Genomic DNA, 12760 nt, shown 5'->3' on the forward strand with positions numbered 1-12760 from the left:
AAAGTGGCTATTTGTGGTATCCTAATTCTGGGTATGAATATCCTGGATTCCAGGGGCTTTGCCTGGATTCTAGGGTGAGTTGTTATACTTTATTCTTTACATGTGTATTATGATAATACAGGTGATTAAAGCATCTTGAATTTTAATGTAATCTTTTAATTTGAGCTTTTGATTGTCTTTTTGAACATTATGCAATCATGTTTTCTTTGTACTGTTCTCTCTAAAAAATGACCAAATGCCAAAGATTACATGATATGAGAATAATTTGCTTATATTGTATCATTTTTCATACTAAATTAATGAGTGGGAAAATCTACATTGGCTCCTGGGTATAAAATAAAGTTCCTTCTACAAACTGTTGATTACTGACACTACAGGAGTAAAACAGAAAAAGTTTTATTCATATTAGGTTTCTTTTGGAAATAAGATTGTGGAGGCTTTTCTAATTGTAAAAACAATGCAAGATTGTTGCCAAAAGTATGAGAAATATATACAAACACTAAGAAGAAATTAAGTCACTTTTAGTCATAACTGCAGATGGTTACATTTTAATATAACATTTTCAAGGATTTTCTAGGCCAGCCAATGCATTTTTGCTGAATAATCTAATCATCTAAATAATCTTAATCTAATAGCATTGATTTTGATTTTGTATAAGCTAAATAAGCCTCTTATTTATTTCCCAGCCAGAATATACATTGCTATACCAGTAAATACTAGTAAATATTTTACTCTTGACATTGAATCAAATTCTAAATTTAGCTGTCATCAAGACATTCATTTTTCCTCATATATTTGTATACTTTTTGGCTAGCTTGCATATAAAGTGATAACAATACCTTAAGTGTGATATAACATATATATTAAACTATCCCCTTTAGATTCTAGGCATCTAGGATTTTCTTGTGGTGAGGATTAATGATACTGTCACTGAAAATATATATGTATATAAAGAGGAAACACTTTCCCTGCAAGGACAAGGATTTCACACTCTCACTGTTGTAGAAGCACAATTGTAGAAACTTTTGTCTACTTCTTAGGAAAGAATTAAAATTGTTCGCTATACACTTTTGGAAACAGTCCCAATGGGGAAGAAAATGGGTCTGGAAATCATGTTTACTACTACTTGTCTAATATTCTTAACCACTGAACTTGCAAGTTATGGTAACCTTTTTTTAGAAGTGTGTTAAGAGGAACAAAAATTTTTCTGGTACAGCAATTATCACCTGCAGATGGCCTAAAATTAGCATTGAGTTAACTCCAGAAACAGCCTGTGAGCTCTGAAATGGAGTTCAGATAGATAGTGAGAATTCACAGAAATGCCTGGTATATTCGTATAAATAACCAAATATCAAGATACCAGCTGATGCTTACAGATAACTCTACTAATAACTTAGCTAAAAATCCTATAAAAATTTGGTGTTAAAGAAAATTTAATTTGATCTGAATATAACGAAGCCTCTTAACTAATGCGTGGAATATTAACAATTTGTATATACATACTCATATAAAGAAGGCTTGAAATTGAATTTATTGTGACTTATAATCTGATTAGAAGGAAAGATAATTTCATTATAGATGAAGGCATTAATCAATTTGATAAAAGCATGCAGATTTCAGGTTAAGTTTTCTCAGGCTTTTCATTGTTATTATTTGACAGATTAAAAAAAGATGTTACATTTTATGACAAGGACAGAGAATTTAGAGTCAGAATGTAAAAGGAGGAGCTCATGAGCTATGAGAAACAAATTAACTTTTGCAGGGAAGAACTTGTGTCTTTGCTGATGAATCCTCTAGTCACTGAGCATTCAGCAAATATTTCTGGCCTTTAATAGCCAGGCATTGAAATCAGTGTTTATGTCAAGTTATTAAAACTTCTTGAGTTTTAATTCATATATATAAAAAATATATTTTGAACATGTCCCTACATAAAAGGCCTCTTGATGAAGGGAACATTTAATGTTTAGCATGCCATGATATAATTTTGTAAGTATGGTTTTATGTTATGGGGTTTTGTTTTGTCTCATGATTTTCTAGATAATTTTTGCCATTCAGAAAGCAGACATTTAATATATACGTGACATGCATATGGTATAAGGGAAAAAATAGCTCCTGATATTCCCCCATCTCCCTGCCCCCAATATTCCAACTGGAAATAGAAGAGGGACTGTTTAAGAGAGCCAAACAGGCAGTGGCTACCTCTTCTGGACTCCACTTAGCTGCTTTATAGTTAACAGATCTCATTTCCTTAATACAAATGCGCACGCACACACACAGACACACACACAGACACACACACACCTGGGTAAAGACATTTTTATTACCAGTCTCCTTCCTTATTCTGTTTCTGGTGATCTCAGGACTTTGGAGAACTGAATTATAGCTTCCCTTCACAAAATGCTGGGGGAACTCTTTATAATACTTTAGCTAAGCATTATGGTCCCTGATGAAATGTGCTAAATAAAAAAAAAAAGTTTTCAAATACTGTTAGGGTTTTGTATAATCTATCCTTTACAATAAAATACCCACCACTGTTAATATGCCTGATGTACATCTGTACTACCATACAAAGCTGTTCATGATACATCTGGATTGGATGTCCACATAGCAGAATTTACCTTGTTAAATCTGGCTGGCATTTTATTTCTTCAGAATATTTCTAGGAAAACAAAATTCCCTTCTCATCAGAATGCTGTCTACTTTAATTAATATGAAGTATTATTCAAGATAGAAACAATGAAATTTCTATGCTTAGCATGCATTGAAACCTTATTATTACAAAACAGCATCTGTTTCTCAGAGAATTGATGATATCCAGGAGTCAGAAATTCACGTTACAGCCTCAGTATTTAACTGTGAGGTGATTTTGACTAAACCATTGGACTTCTGAACTTTTCTTGGTTAATAATATATCAAAACAGTTTAAAAATAGCCCTCTCATTATATGTATTTAGTCAACAATTATGGAGTCCTTAAAAAATGCAGATGTCACCTTTTCATGTTAGTTACTAGAGATCACATCTTAACTCTCTTTAAGGATGAGTTTTACTTACAGCTAACTAGACCAACAAGAGAAATGAATGTGAAGTTACACTTACTCTTTGCCAACCTACCACTTTATGGTATTCTTTTAAAGACTTTTTTTGGCTGGAAAAGTTTATGTGAGCTCTTGAGGTTAGAAAGCTTAAGTCATCTTGGTAGGCAGGATATTTCTTCTGATAACATATATTCTTTTCTGAGAATGCATTTTGGGAAATGTAGATTTTCACTGTAAATCCTTCATTGTTTGAAGAACTCTGTGCCAGTATTACATTTCAGGCAAGACTAATTTTAGCCAAGTTCATTAAAGTATTCCCTGTGTTCTCTCCAGTAATTTCAGCTGGTTCCTTTTTATGCCCTCTTGACACAGTCACATTCTACAGTGTACAGAAAATAACCTGCTGTCTGTAGAAGTGGTGAATGGTTTCATGATTCCCTTCTTTTTAGTGTGGGTGAGTTTTCTTCACTCTTTTTCTGTTGCCTGCATCCTCGGCCATCATGAATGTTTTGCTTTCTCTCTTGCAGATGACACAATTGGTACTGCCTGGCATGGTGGAAAGGTGAGTCACAAGCTCACATACAAACACTGTGGAAGCAGAGCTCATGATTATTTAGAGGGAGAATCCTTGCTTTGAAAAAATCACTGAAGTGACTAATGAACCAAGCCTCCATGTCTTAGCCACAGAGTGATGTGCCAGGCGAGTCACAGTAGAGCATGAGTCATCGGTGGTGGAGGCCTTTTCCACTCGATTCCCTTTTTATTTCTCTCTCTAGGGTTGTAGTGGTTCCTTTAGATCAGGATGAAAAAGCCTGCCTGAGTCACCATCACTAACTCAATTGCCTACTATTCTGAGGGGGTGGATAGAGTTCCTGGGATATTCCCGGGAATACCTTCTTAAAGCTATATTCTCTCAAAGCCAAAATCAGTGGAGTTGGATGAAGCAAGACCTCTTCCTCTGGTTTTTCACTTTTTACTGGGAGAATGGCTGTTATATAAAGTGATTATAAGATGTCAAACCAATCCTTGGAGGAAAAGGCAATGTCCACTCGCCCCATCTTTGTTCCAGTTTGAATTGGTTCTGCTAGTACATGCCGAATGTCTTCATTTTGATTGAGAAATATGTTGTAGATTTCTGTTATCTGAAATAGCATGAAGCGTAAAATTGTAATTAAGCTGTTTCTTCCTTGGAAAAATCTGAATGATGTCTAGGCCTTCAAAGAAAAGCTGCTAAAAAGATTTGGGCTTGCATCCTGAGCTAGCTCGATCATTTGCTGAATTTAGGGCATCGTAGTCATCTTTTTTTCTGCAAAATAACTATGAGTTTGGAAGAGACCCAGAGGAATCACAGCTTTGAAAAGGGAAGACCCAAGGACCCTACTTCTGTTAGGAAACCTCTATGACCTACTCCAGGCAGGGATTACAGCTTACGTTTATTGAGTATGTAGTAAGTGCCAGGAACTTAGTAAGTGTTAACTCATTTAACTTTGATAGCCTCCCACCATTGTACAGATGAGGAAACTGAGGTTAGGAATCCATTTGTTGAGCATCTACAGGGACTAGTTAAGAAACGGTTTCTCAGCAAAGCTCCTTGTAATCCCATTTTATATACACTATTTTGTGTATTTTAATTGTTTTATTTTAGTAACACTTCCCTTTAAAATCTTCAAACTGCCTATTGTTAGGTGCCAGTGGGAGTGGACCCCTGATGGTCAGATATATAAATGGCAGTGGTTAGACCAGACCAGAACCCTAGAAGATGGTAGAGTTGGGGCAAAGTAGAACCCAGGAGGGATTAAATTTGGGCCATCACCTTAATCCTAGTTTTGACATCTGCAGGTAACATGGTATTAGTTCAGAATAGTAAATCTATCCATTAAAAAAGAAACACTTATAAACCACAGAGGTATTGTAAAAGGAATTTTTAATTATGTTGGTGAAAACCATATCAAAAGAGATAATGGTTGCAGAATCATTTTACAGCATAAAGTCTTAGAGTCAAAGAGTCACAGAAATCCAGTGCATTAAATTAATTGACAGTAACCTCCCTCCTTTGACAGATGAAAAAAGAGGCCCAAAGAGATGGAGTGCTATGAAACTACACAGTTAGTAAATAATACAAAACCAAGAAGCTGGGAACTTCACTGCTATCTCTGTAGACCTGACAGCCATGATCACAGCTGGAGCATTACATAAAGGCAATGCAAAAAAGGAGAGTCCATCCATTCAATAGGCATTCATTGAGTCAAGCATATCATGGATGAGTTGGATCCTTGCCTTTTAAGAAATCAAGTTGAAGCTGGGTGCAGTGGTTCATGCCTATAATCCCAGCACTTTGGGAGGCTGAGGTGGGTGAATCACTTGAGGCCAGGAATTCAAGACCAGCCTGGTCAACGTGGCAAGACCTCATCTCTACTAAAAGTACAAAAACATTAGCTGGATGTGATGGCACACAGCTATAATCCCAGCTACTCAGGTGGCTTAGGCACAAGAATCACTTGAACCCTGGGAGGCATTGGTCGCAGTGAGCCAAGATAGTGCCACTGCACTCCAGCCTGGGCAACAGAGCGAGACCCTGTCTCAAAAAAAAAAAAAAAAAAAAGGAAAGATGAAGTTGATTTTAAACTGAGGTTGAGAAATGGTGGGAAGTTTTCAGAAGCTATGACTGAACCTGACACCACATTACCATTTTGATACTTCTTAAGGGTAAGAACTAGTGAGAAATATATGTGGATTTTATGAATTAATACTTTTGGTTAGGAAAAGGAACGTCTATGTCTACTTGAATTAAAGAACTTAGTTACTAGATATGTCAGTCAAGGTAAGCTACCTGCTGAAACATGGCACTCCCAAATCTCAGTGGCTTAACACATAAAGGTTTACTTTTCCCTCCCCTCTCTACCTGTCATTCAGGGATCTGAGGCTCCTTCCATCTAGGGGCATCATCATTTTCTAGGGTCTTGGAGTTCTCTGCATCCAGCTGACAGATGAAAGACAAGAGAGTAAAGATGGTTTTAAGGGAAGTTTCACTTCTGCCCACATTTCATTGTGCAGAACTCAGTCACAGGCTACAACTACTTCACAGAAGGCCAGAAATATTACTGTATGCCCAAAGAGGAGAGAAAAATTCCAAGTTAGCAGATCATATTGAAAGCATTCTTACCTTACATATTATAAGTGGTTTCATTATAGCCTGCTCTTTACACCATCCCCAAATGGCTTATTTCCTATGGCTGGTTTCCATAGCATTAGTATCTCCATTGAGTAACAGCAGAGTCCTTTATCATGATCCTTTGTTGTTGTTTTCCTTCCACTGCTTCCATCTCTGATGTATGAGATTTTCCAAACCCTCTAGAACTATAGCCTAGGGCCAACTGACTATCACTAAACAAGTACCTATAATCAAACTAAGGTATTGTTACCATAGATGTAGAAAGTACATAATTACATTATAGAGGAAAGTTGCTCTTTTCACTTCCCTGGAATTATAAACATTGTGTACAGCTGGAGCCAGGAGGTGGTTGCCATAACAACCATGGGAAAGCTAAAAATAGCCCCTTTCATAACTGTATTGCTTAAGGTGGAATTATGACATGTTATGTTGTTTTAGGGCAGGTAATTCTCTTTCATGTGCTGAATGTTTGCAAACTTTCTTCCACAAAGCAATATTTGTACAATGTAAGTATTTGGATTGCTGGTTCTAATTATACACCTGACCCCTGTGTTCCAAGATTCTTTTTGACATAGATCTCTATTTTTATAGGTTTCTCAGTCTTCATGAGCGTCTGTTACAGAACTGTCTGTGCCAGTTTCAGTATTATATTTAAGCTTTAAAATATATATATATAATGACAACCCTCCCCCTCAAGAGCCTGCTTTTGTACTCCTTGATATGAAGTGGAAATGTGAAGAATTGGGATGGAATTTTTTTTTTTGTACATTCTTCCTTGGCTACAGTCAAATTCTGTATGCAGTTAGCAGTCCCCACTAGGATTAACCCTGCAGTTCCGGTTCCTCATAGCAGCAGGTCTCTCTTTCCACCTGCACTGTGGGACAGTGATGAGGTTTCTAAGGAAGGTAGAAAACAGTGACTTACTTCAAAGGAGACCTATTACGTCCTCTATGACAGTAGTATTTTTATAGAGGTGTGGACAAGGATACCACAACAGTCAGTCTGATAGAATATTAAAGCACTTATAAAATAAAGGCTTGGCAATTTTTTTTTAAATCCAGGTGACAATTAAGGGAGTCTTATTGGGAATTTCCCAGGTCTGAGGGAATTCCATGAGAGAGCATATCTATAGGAAGCTATAAGTGCGAGGGACTGAGTTTTATAGAGTTGGGCGAATTTGATGTCTGGCTTGTGGGAGGACTAGTAATTAAAGAGAATATGTTTATATGAAAAGGTACTTTCCTGTCAGCAATTGGTGTTTTCTGCTTTGGGTTTTTTCGCAACATTTTAGTTCTAGTAGATCCTCAGTAATTTGTACCACTGAGACAGCATTGTGTGGCTGTTAGCAAGTAAGCAGTATAATGAATTAAGAATGTTGCATTACAGAAAACATTGCTTGACTTGTTTATTTGGATATTTGTCATAACAAACTAGAAAATGCGCTGAAGTATGAGCAACATGAGTCTTCATTGCAGAACTTCAGCAAAAATTCTTAATGTACCTTCCAATCTTAGAATTGTTCCCGAGTCCCCAGAAAATGAGAGATTAACCAGGGTTTAGTTTCATGTTTGTTTCTGTGTGCAATTAAGCACAGCCCATTTTGTCCTTCTGCTTGATATAACAGAGTTGTCATGAGTCTGGCTGTGCCATGGAAACTGGTTTGACGTCACTAATTCTGCTTAGATGGAGGATTAGAGCTAGACAACACGGTTGATTTTAAGGGCGAGTCTTTTGTGCCTTGCAGTCCCAAATGCTCAGCCCCGTTTCTACATAGAGAACAGATACTGTATACAGTACAAAGATTAAGGCAGGCTATACCAGTATATTAGCTGTGATTCAGACAGGACTAAGTTGAATATTATTGCCTTTGGAAAGAAAGAGCTAGAGAGTTTTACACTGTTGTGTGTGTGGGTGTGGGAGGAAGGTTTTTGTTAGACAAATATGTGAGCTTAATGGTAGGACAGAGATTTGTAGAAGGGCTATTTTCTCTACTGTCACTTTGGTACAATTTTAAATGCTACTCTTTTATTTACTTAGGTGGAGTGCATTCTTGCTTTATCATTTATTAGTCTTAGATTTGTTTTCATGTGTTTTAGCATGCAAATACTGTATTTTGTATGAAGTACCCTCAAACTCTGACTTTTAACTAATTCAAAGCAACTCCACCTCCTAGAAGTTTTCAATAGGATTAGAATACTTGAGAAACAAAATCTTAGTTGCCTTAAGGAGCAAACAAGTAAGGGAGCATGACTGCATGAATGTGACATTGGATAATTGATCTGTATTGTATTTCGATATGGGAAAGGAACTTTTATTATCTTTAAATGACTTTTCCTGTACTTAGATCATTGCTTTGGTGAGTGAAGTTTTAAGGGTCTGTTTTGATCAGGTCAAGATTTAATTTTTAAAGTGCACTTGATAATGTCAAATTTTACCTTTTACAGATTTTTAAATTGCATTTTGTTAGCGAGAAATGAAATTTAAAATGTAAGGTTTCTGTTCAAGGGCACATATAACAACCCCAGCTAACTTGAGTATAATGGAGCATTTAATCCAGCTGTTAGGCCAAGCAGTGATAGGCTGCAGCTTCAGTGGAAAGCCTCATTTTTCTGCATCTACTTCAAACTAGTTGTGTCTTCACTTGCTGTGAATGAGTTTGGACATAGCTGTTCCCAGTTATGTGAGAAAAGGTTAAAATAAAACACTACCCATACCTACAAGGATGCTTAGGATGCAGGAGAAGGGTTGACTTGTCAAGATTGAGGGTTACTTCTTAGAAAGCATATTGTGTTGCATACGATACAATAGCTCTCTTAGTTTTCACTTGATTGGGATCTGCTCCCAGTTTAAAAGTGATACATTCCAATATGTCATAAATATTTTTCTCTCTCTTTTCACAGATTTGTTGAGATAAATTTCACATACCGAACAATCTACCCATTAAAGTGTACACTTTAATGGTTTTTAGGGTATTCACAGAGCTGTGCAACTATCACCACAGTCTAATTTTTGAACATTATCAATACCCCAAAAAAGACAAAGATATTTTAAATATTACAAATTAATACTAAATTAAAAATCTCCTGTGACAAAAGTGGTTTTTCTATTTTCATCAAAGGAATTTCTCAGAAATATAGATAAAATGAAAGGACTAGATATTCATTGCTAATTTACCAGTTTTTATGTTCGAATTGTTGGGTTCTAACTCCTGATACAAATTCTTACCTTAAAATTCAAAAAGAAAAGACTTTTCTGCTTCTGAGGAAGACACAGACAAAAAATACCAGAATGATATAATTAACCCATTGACTACTTAGTTCCAACTTTATTCAAAACCCTCCTAATATTTTTAAATTTGAAATGTAATTTTTATCATCAAAATCTTAATGGATTTCACAGTTTAGGAAGGCACATAATACTAATAAGGACTTCTGTTAAACAACAACAACAACTTCTTTCCAGTGACACAGACTAAGCTGAGGACTCCCACTTCCCTTTGATGGTTGAAGTGGCATCTTGCCTAGAGGCTGGCAGATGGAGCGGGTGACTTTTGGGGATTATTTCATTTCAGATTTATGCCTAAAATAACTTAAATGCCATTTAATCATGTATCCTTTATTATTTTGCATAAAGGGGGTCTTTATAGTCCCTTTTTTAAGCTAAAAAAAATAGGTGTTGGGAAGTAAATTCAGACAAAGAACAATGAGAAAGTCGGTTAAGGAAAGGAACCTAGTATGGGAGATAGGAGGTGCGTGGGATCAGGTTGCAGTGGCTGAAAAAGGGGAATCCTCTGAGAAGAATGGATTTGAGGGGAAGATATGGTAGCTGTGACACTCCTAAACCATAATTCTACACTTTACCTAACCTATACATACGTTTTAACAACTGGTATCTTTATAGCATTGCTTTTCTCAAGCTAATTTTCACTTTTTTGTAGAATTAGAAATTCCTGGTAACTTTGATTTTTAACTTTCAGTAGTCTCTAAAAGTTACAGTAACAATTGAGCTTTGCCTTTTGGCAAAAGACACAGTTTGATGAACTAGAGTCACATAATTTTAGAGTCAACTCTTTGTTGGTGCCCAAGTATCTACAACCCAGGGAAAGTAGAAGTAGAAAGTAGAAGTAGAATCTACAACCCAAGGAAAGGACATAGCCATTCACTCATTGCCAGAAAGTTTTATTAAGTACCTGTTGGTTATGTGCTCAGTACTGTGTGGAATATTTTGAGGGAAAGTGGGCTATTATATCCAGAAGCTTATGGTTTTGTTGGGGGGAGGAGAGAATGTTTATATACATAGAATGATTAAATCCTACAGTAAAGTAGTATGTGACGATATGCTAAAATAAAGGTGTATGCAGGGAATATAAAAGATCTGTAAGTAAAAATTCTCAGCACTGTGGCTAGAGAAGACCTCAGAGGGTAGAGATCAACTCGAGGAGACTGGAGCTCTGATCTGGTTATGCCCTGGGTTACTAAGACTGGGAAATGAGCTAATCATGAAGAAGAGCTATTTTTAGTTGATTGAATTATGTCTCATTTACTGACCAAGCATAGCACATACTGATGAAAGGCAGGGAGAGATATGTGTTAGAAAAACAGCTACATTATTCTGTTTCAAATAATTATATATCTCAATCTGTAATTCACAAACAACTGCATACTGTGGCTTCACTCCTTTTACATGGTACATTTTCCTTTTTAGATCCAAAGGGGCTATTCTGAACATTTCATCTGGCAGTGGCATGCTCCCTGTCCCACTGTTGACCATCTATTCTGCAACCAAGGTAAACAATATTTTCTTAAATCATGTCAATATAGTAATAAGGGGTAATTTTTAGTCTGAGAAATTAACGTAGATTTAACTTTCCTGAAGTTCTGTTCTTGGCAGTTTTCCAATAGACTGAGAAGAAAAGGAAAATACCCTACTTGAGTTTCAAAAGAACCAGAGTTGGAGACATACTATATACTTACAATAAACTTAATGTAAACTTACAAATGGGACACCAGGATATCAGATTCACAGATGCTGTTTTTCTCACCCCCGCACTCTACTGATTTTGAAAGTGATACTTGTGCCTTCCATAGACAGGTGACCTAGGCAGATAGCTTAGTTAATTAGAACATGATGTTAATGAGTCTAAGATTAGAGATTTGATACATGAATGAGTCCACTTCACACAGCATAGAAGAAATGCATCTAGTCAACGTGTAAATGTACATAGCAGGCACAAGATAGACTGGGCGAGAGTGTATTTTGCCATGTTGTCCAGGATTCATAGATATTCTTTGTCACTTTTGGGGTGAGACAAGAATTTTCCAGAACTCTCTGGACAATGTCATAATTTCATACAATATCACCATTAACCTCTTCACATTACTGCTAGGAAAGTAATTTAGAATACGTCTCCTACTGCCTGCAAGTCAATGGCGTCATCTTCAGATACATTGTTGAGGCATCGAATACGTCTCTGAAGGGAAAATGATCACTTAGATGTTGAAATTAAGCAGGCTTTTAGGGAAAAATAAACAAAAATATGTGCAGTAAGAACTTGAAACATTTCAGGGAAGGAAAAGAGCAAAACTCCGACTTCTTTTTCATGTGAAAAAACAGTCACTACTGTCTTTTGAAAAGCTTGGTACCACCTCCCAACCCCTGCAATCTACTTTCTGTATCTGGGAACATACTGTAGGCAAATTTAAAATGAATGCCATGTTTCTTGAAGGGATTCGTGAACTTCAACTTATCTGTTCTACTCCATGGCTACAAAACTATGACTAATTAGGACCCTTGAAAAGTCACTTGATTCTTTGCATTTCTAGTCTGAGGTTGCGTCCACATTTGAAAAATGGCACATTGTATTTTACAAATAGATTTAAGGTTGTATTATCAGAAGAAGATGGGCTGTCACATTCACCTCTATACTTCTTGGATCTTGTCATCCCAAAGCACCAAGAGGATGCTTGTTCTGTTCTTTTTAGCAACAACAAAATCCCCATAGAACAGAGTTGAATGGACTTCATGTTGTGTTTCTATTTGAGTGGCAAGTGGAGAGATGAAATGAGTCCTTTGTTATATGAGAGAAAAATATTTTTTCTTGGAAAGTAATTTTCTGAGGGGAGAAAAAGATAAGAAAAGCCTTTTCCAGTTAAATCAAACTTTGATCTGGATATTATATTTGGTAATATAATACTTCATTTAGTAGCAGATAAAAAAAGCTTGAGGTTTTCAGGTGTTTTTCTAAGTTCTCTTCTGCGTTTGAAATGAAAAAAATGATGAGAAATTATAGCATTAAATGATTAGTTTATTATTTTGTTTCCATGGCTACAAATCAGGCAAATTGATGTAATGTGTGTGTTTTCTTCTCACTCCCACTCCCCTCCCAGACTTTTGTAGATTTCTTCTCTCGGTGCCTCCATGAGGAGTATAGGAGCAAGGGCGTCTTTGTGCAGGTGAGTGGAGTTTGTTTCACTTAAGTATCCCTGTTTTTGTGTGGTTTCCAGAGCAACTGTTGCTGTCTTGGCAACAACAAAAAAATCATATTCCTAAGT

General features: G+C 36.3%; 1 protein-coding gene and 1 long non-coding RNA gene across 3 annotated transcripts in view; one reads left to right on the top strand and one right to left on the bottom strand.

Annotated features, from left to right (window-relative positions):
• The window catches only part of HSD17B12 (hydroxysteroid 17-beta dehydrogenase 12), a 172872-nt gene that overhangs the window by 143642 nt on the left and 16470 nt on the right, over positions 1–12760 (top strand). For both annotated transcript variants that reach the window (XM_004050971.3, XM_063711083.1), the window contains 3 exons: positions 3565–3599; positions 10914–10995; positions 12596–12661. In XM_004050971.3, coding sequence (XP_004051019.2) covers positions 3565–3599; positions 10914–10995; positions 12596–12661 — 183 coding nt within the window. The remainder of the gene's footprint in view (positions 1–3564; positions 3600–10913; positions 10996–12595; positions 12662–12760) is intronic.
• LOC109028886 (uncharacterized) lies at positions 688–6546 on the bottom strand. Its single transcript, XR_002007881.4, has 3 exons — positions 6201–6546; positions 5940–6017; positions 688–4179 (listed from the first exon to the last, which is right to left on the bottom strand). It is a non-coding gene; the product is annotated as an uncharacterized lncRNA (long non-coding RNA).

This window comes from Gorilla gorilla, chromosome 9, assembly GCF_029281585.2.
Source record: "Gorilla gorilla gorilla isolate KB3781 chromosome 9, NHGRI_mGorGor1-v2.1_pri, whole genome shotgun sequence".
Taxonomy (NCBI): Eukaryota; Metazoa; Chordata; class Mammalia; order Primates; family Hominidae; genus Gorilla; species Gorilla gorilla.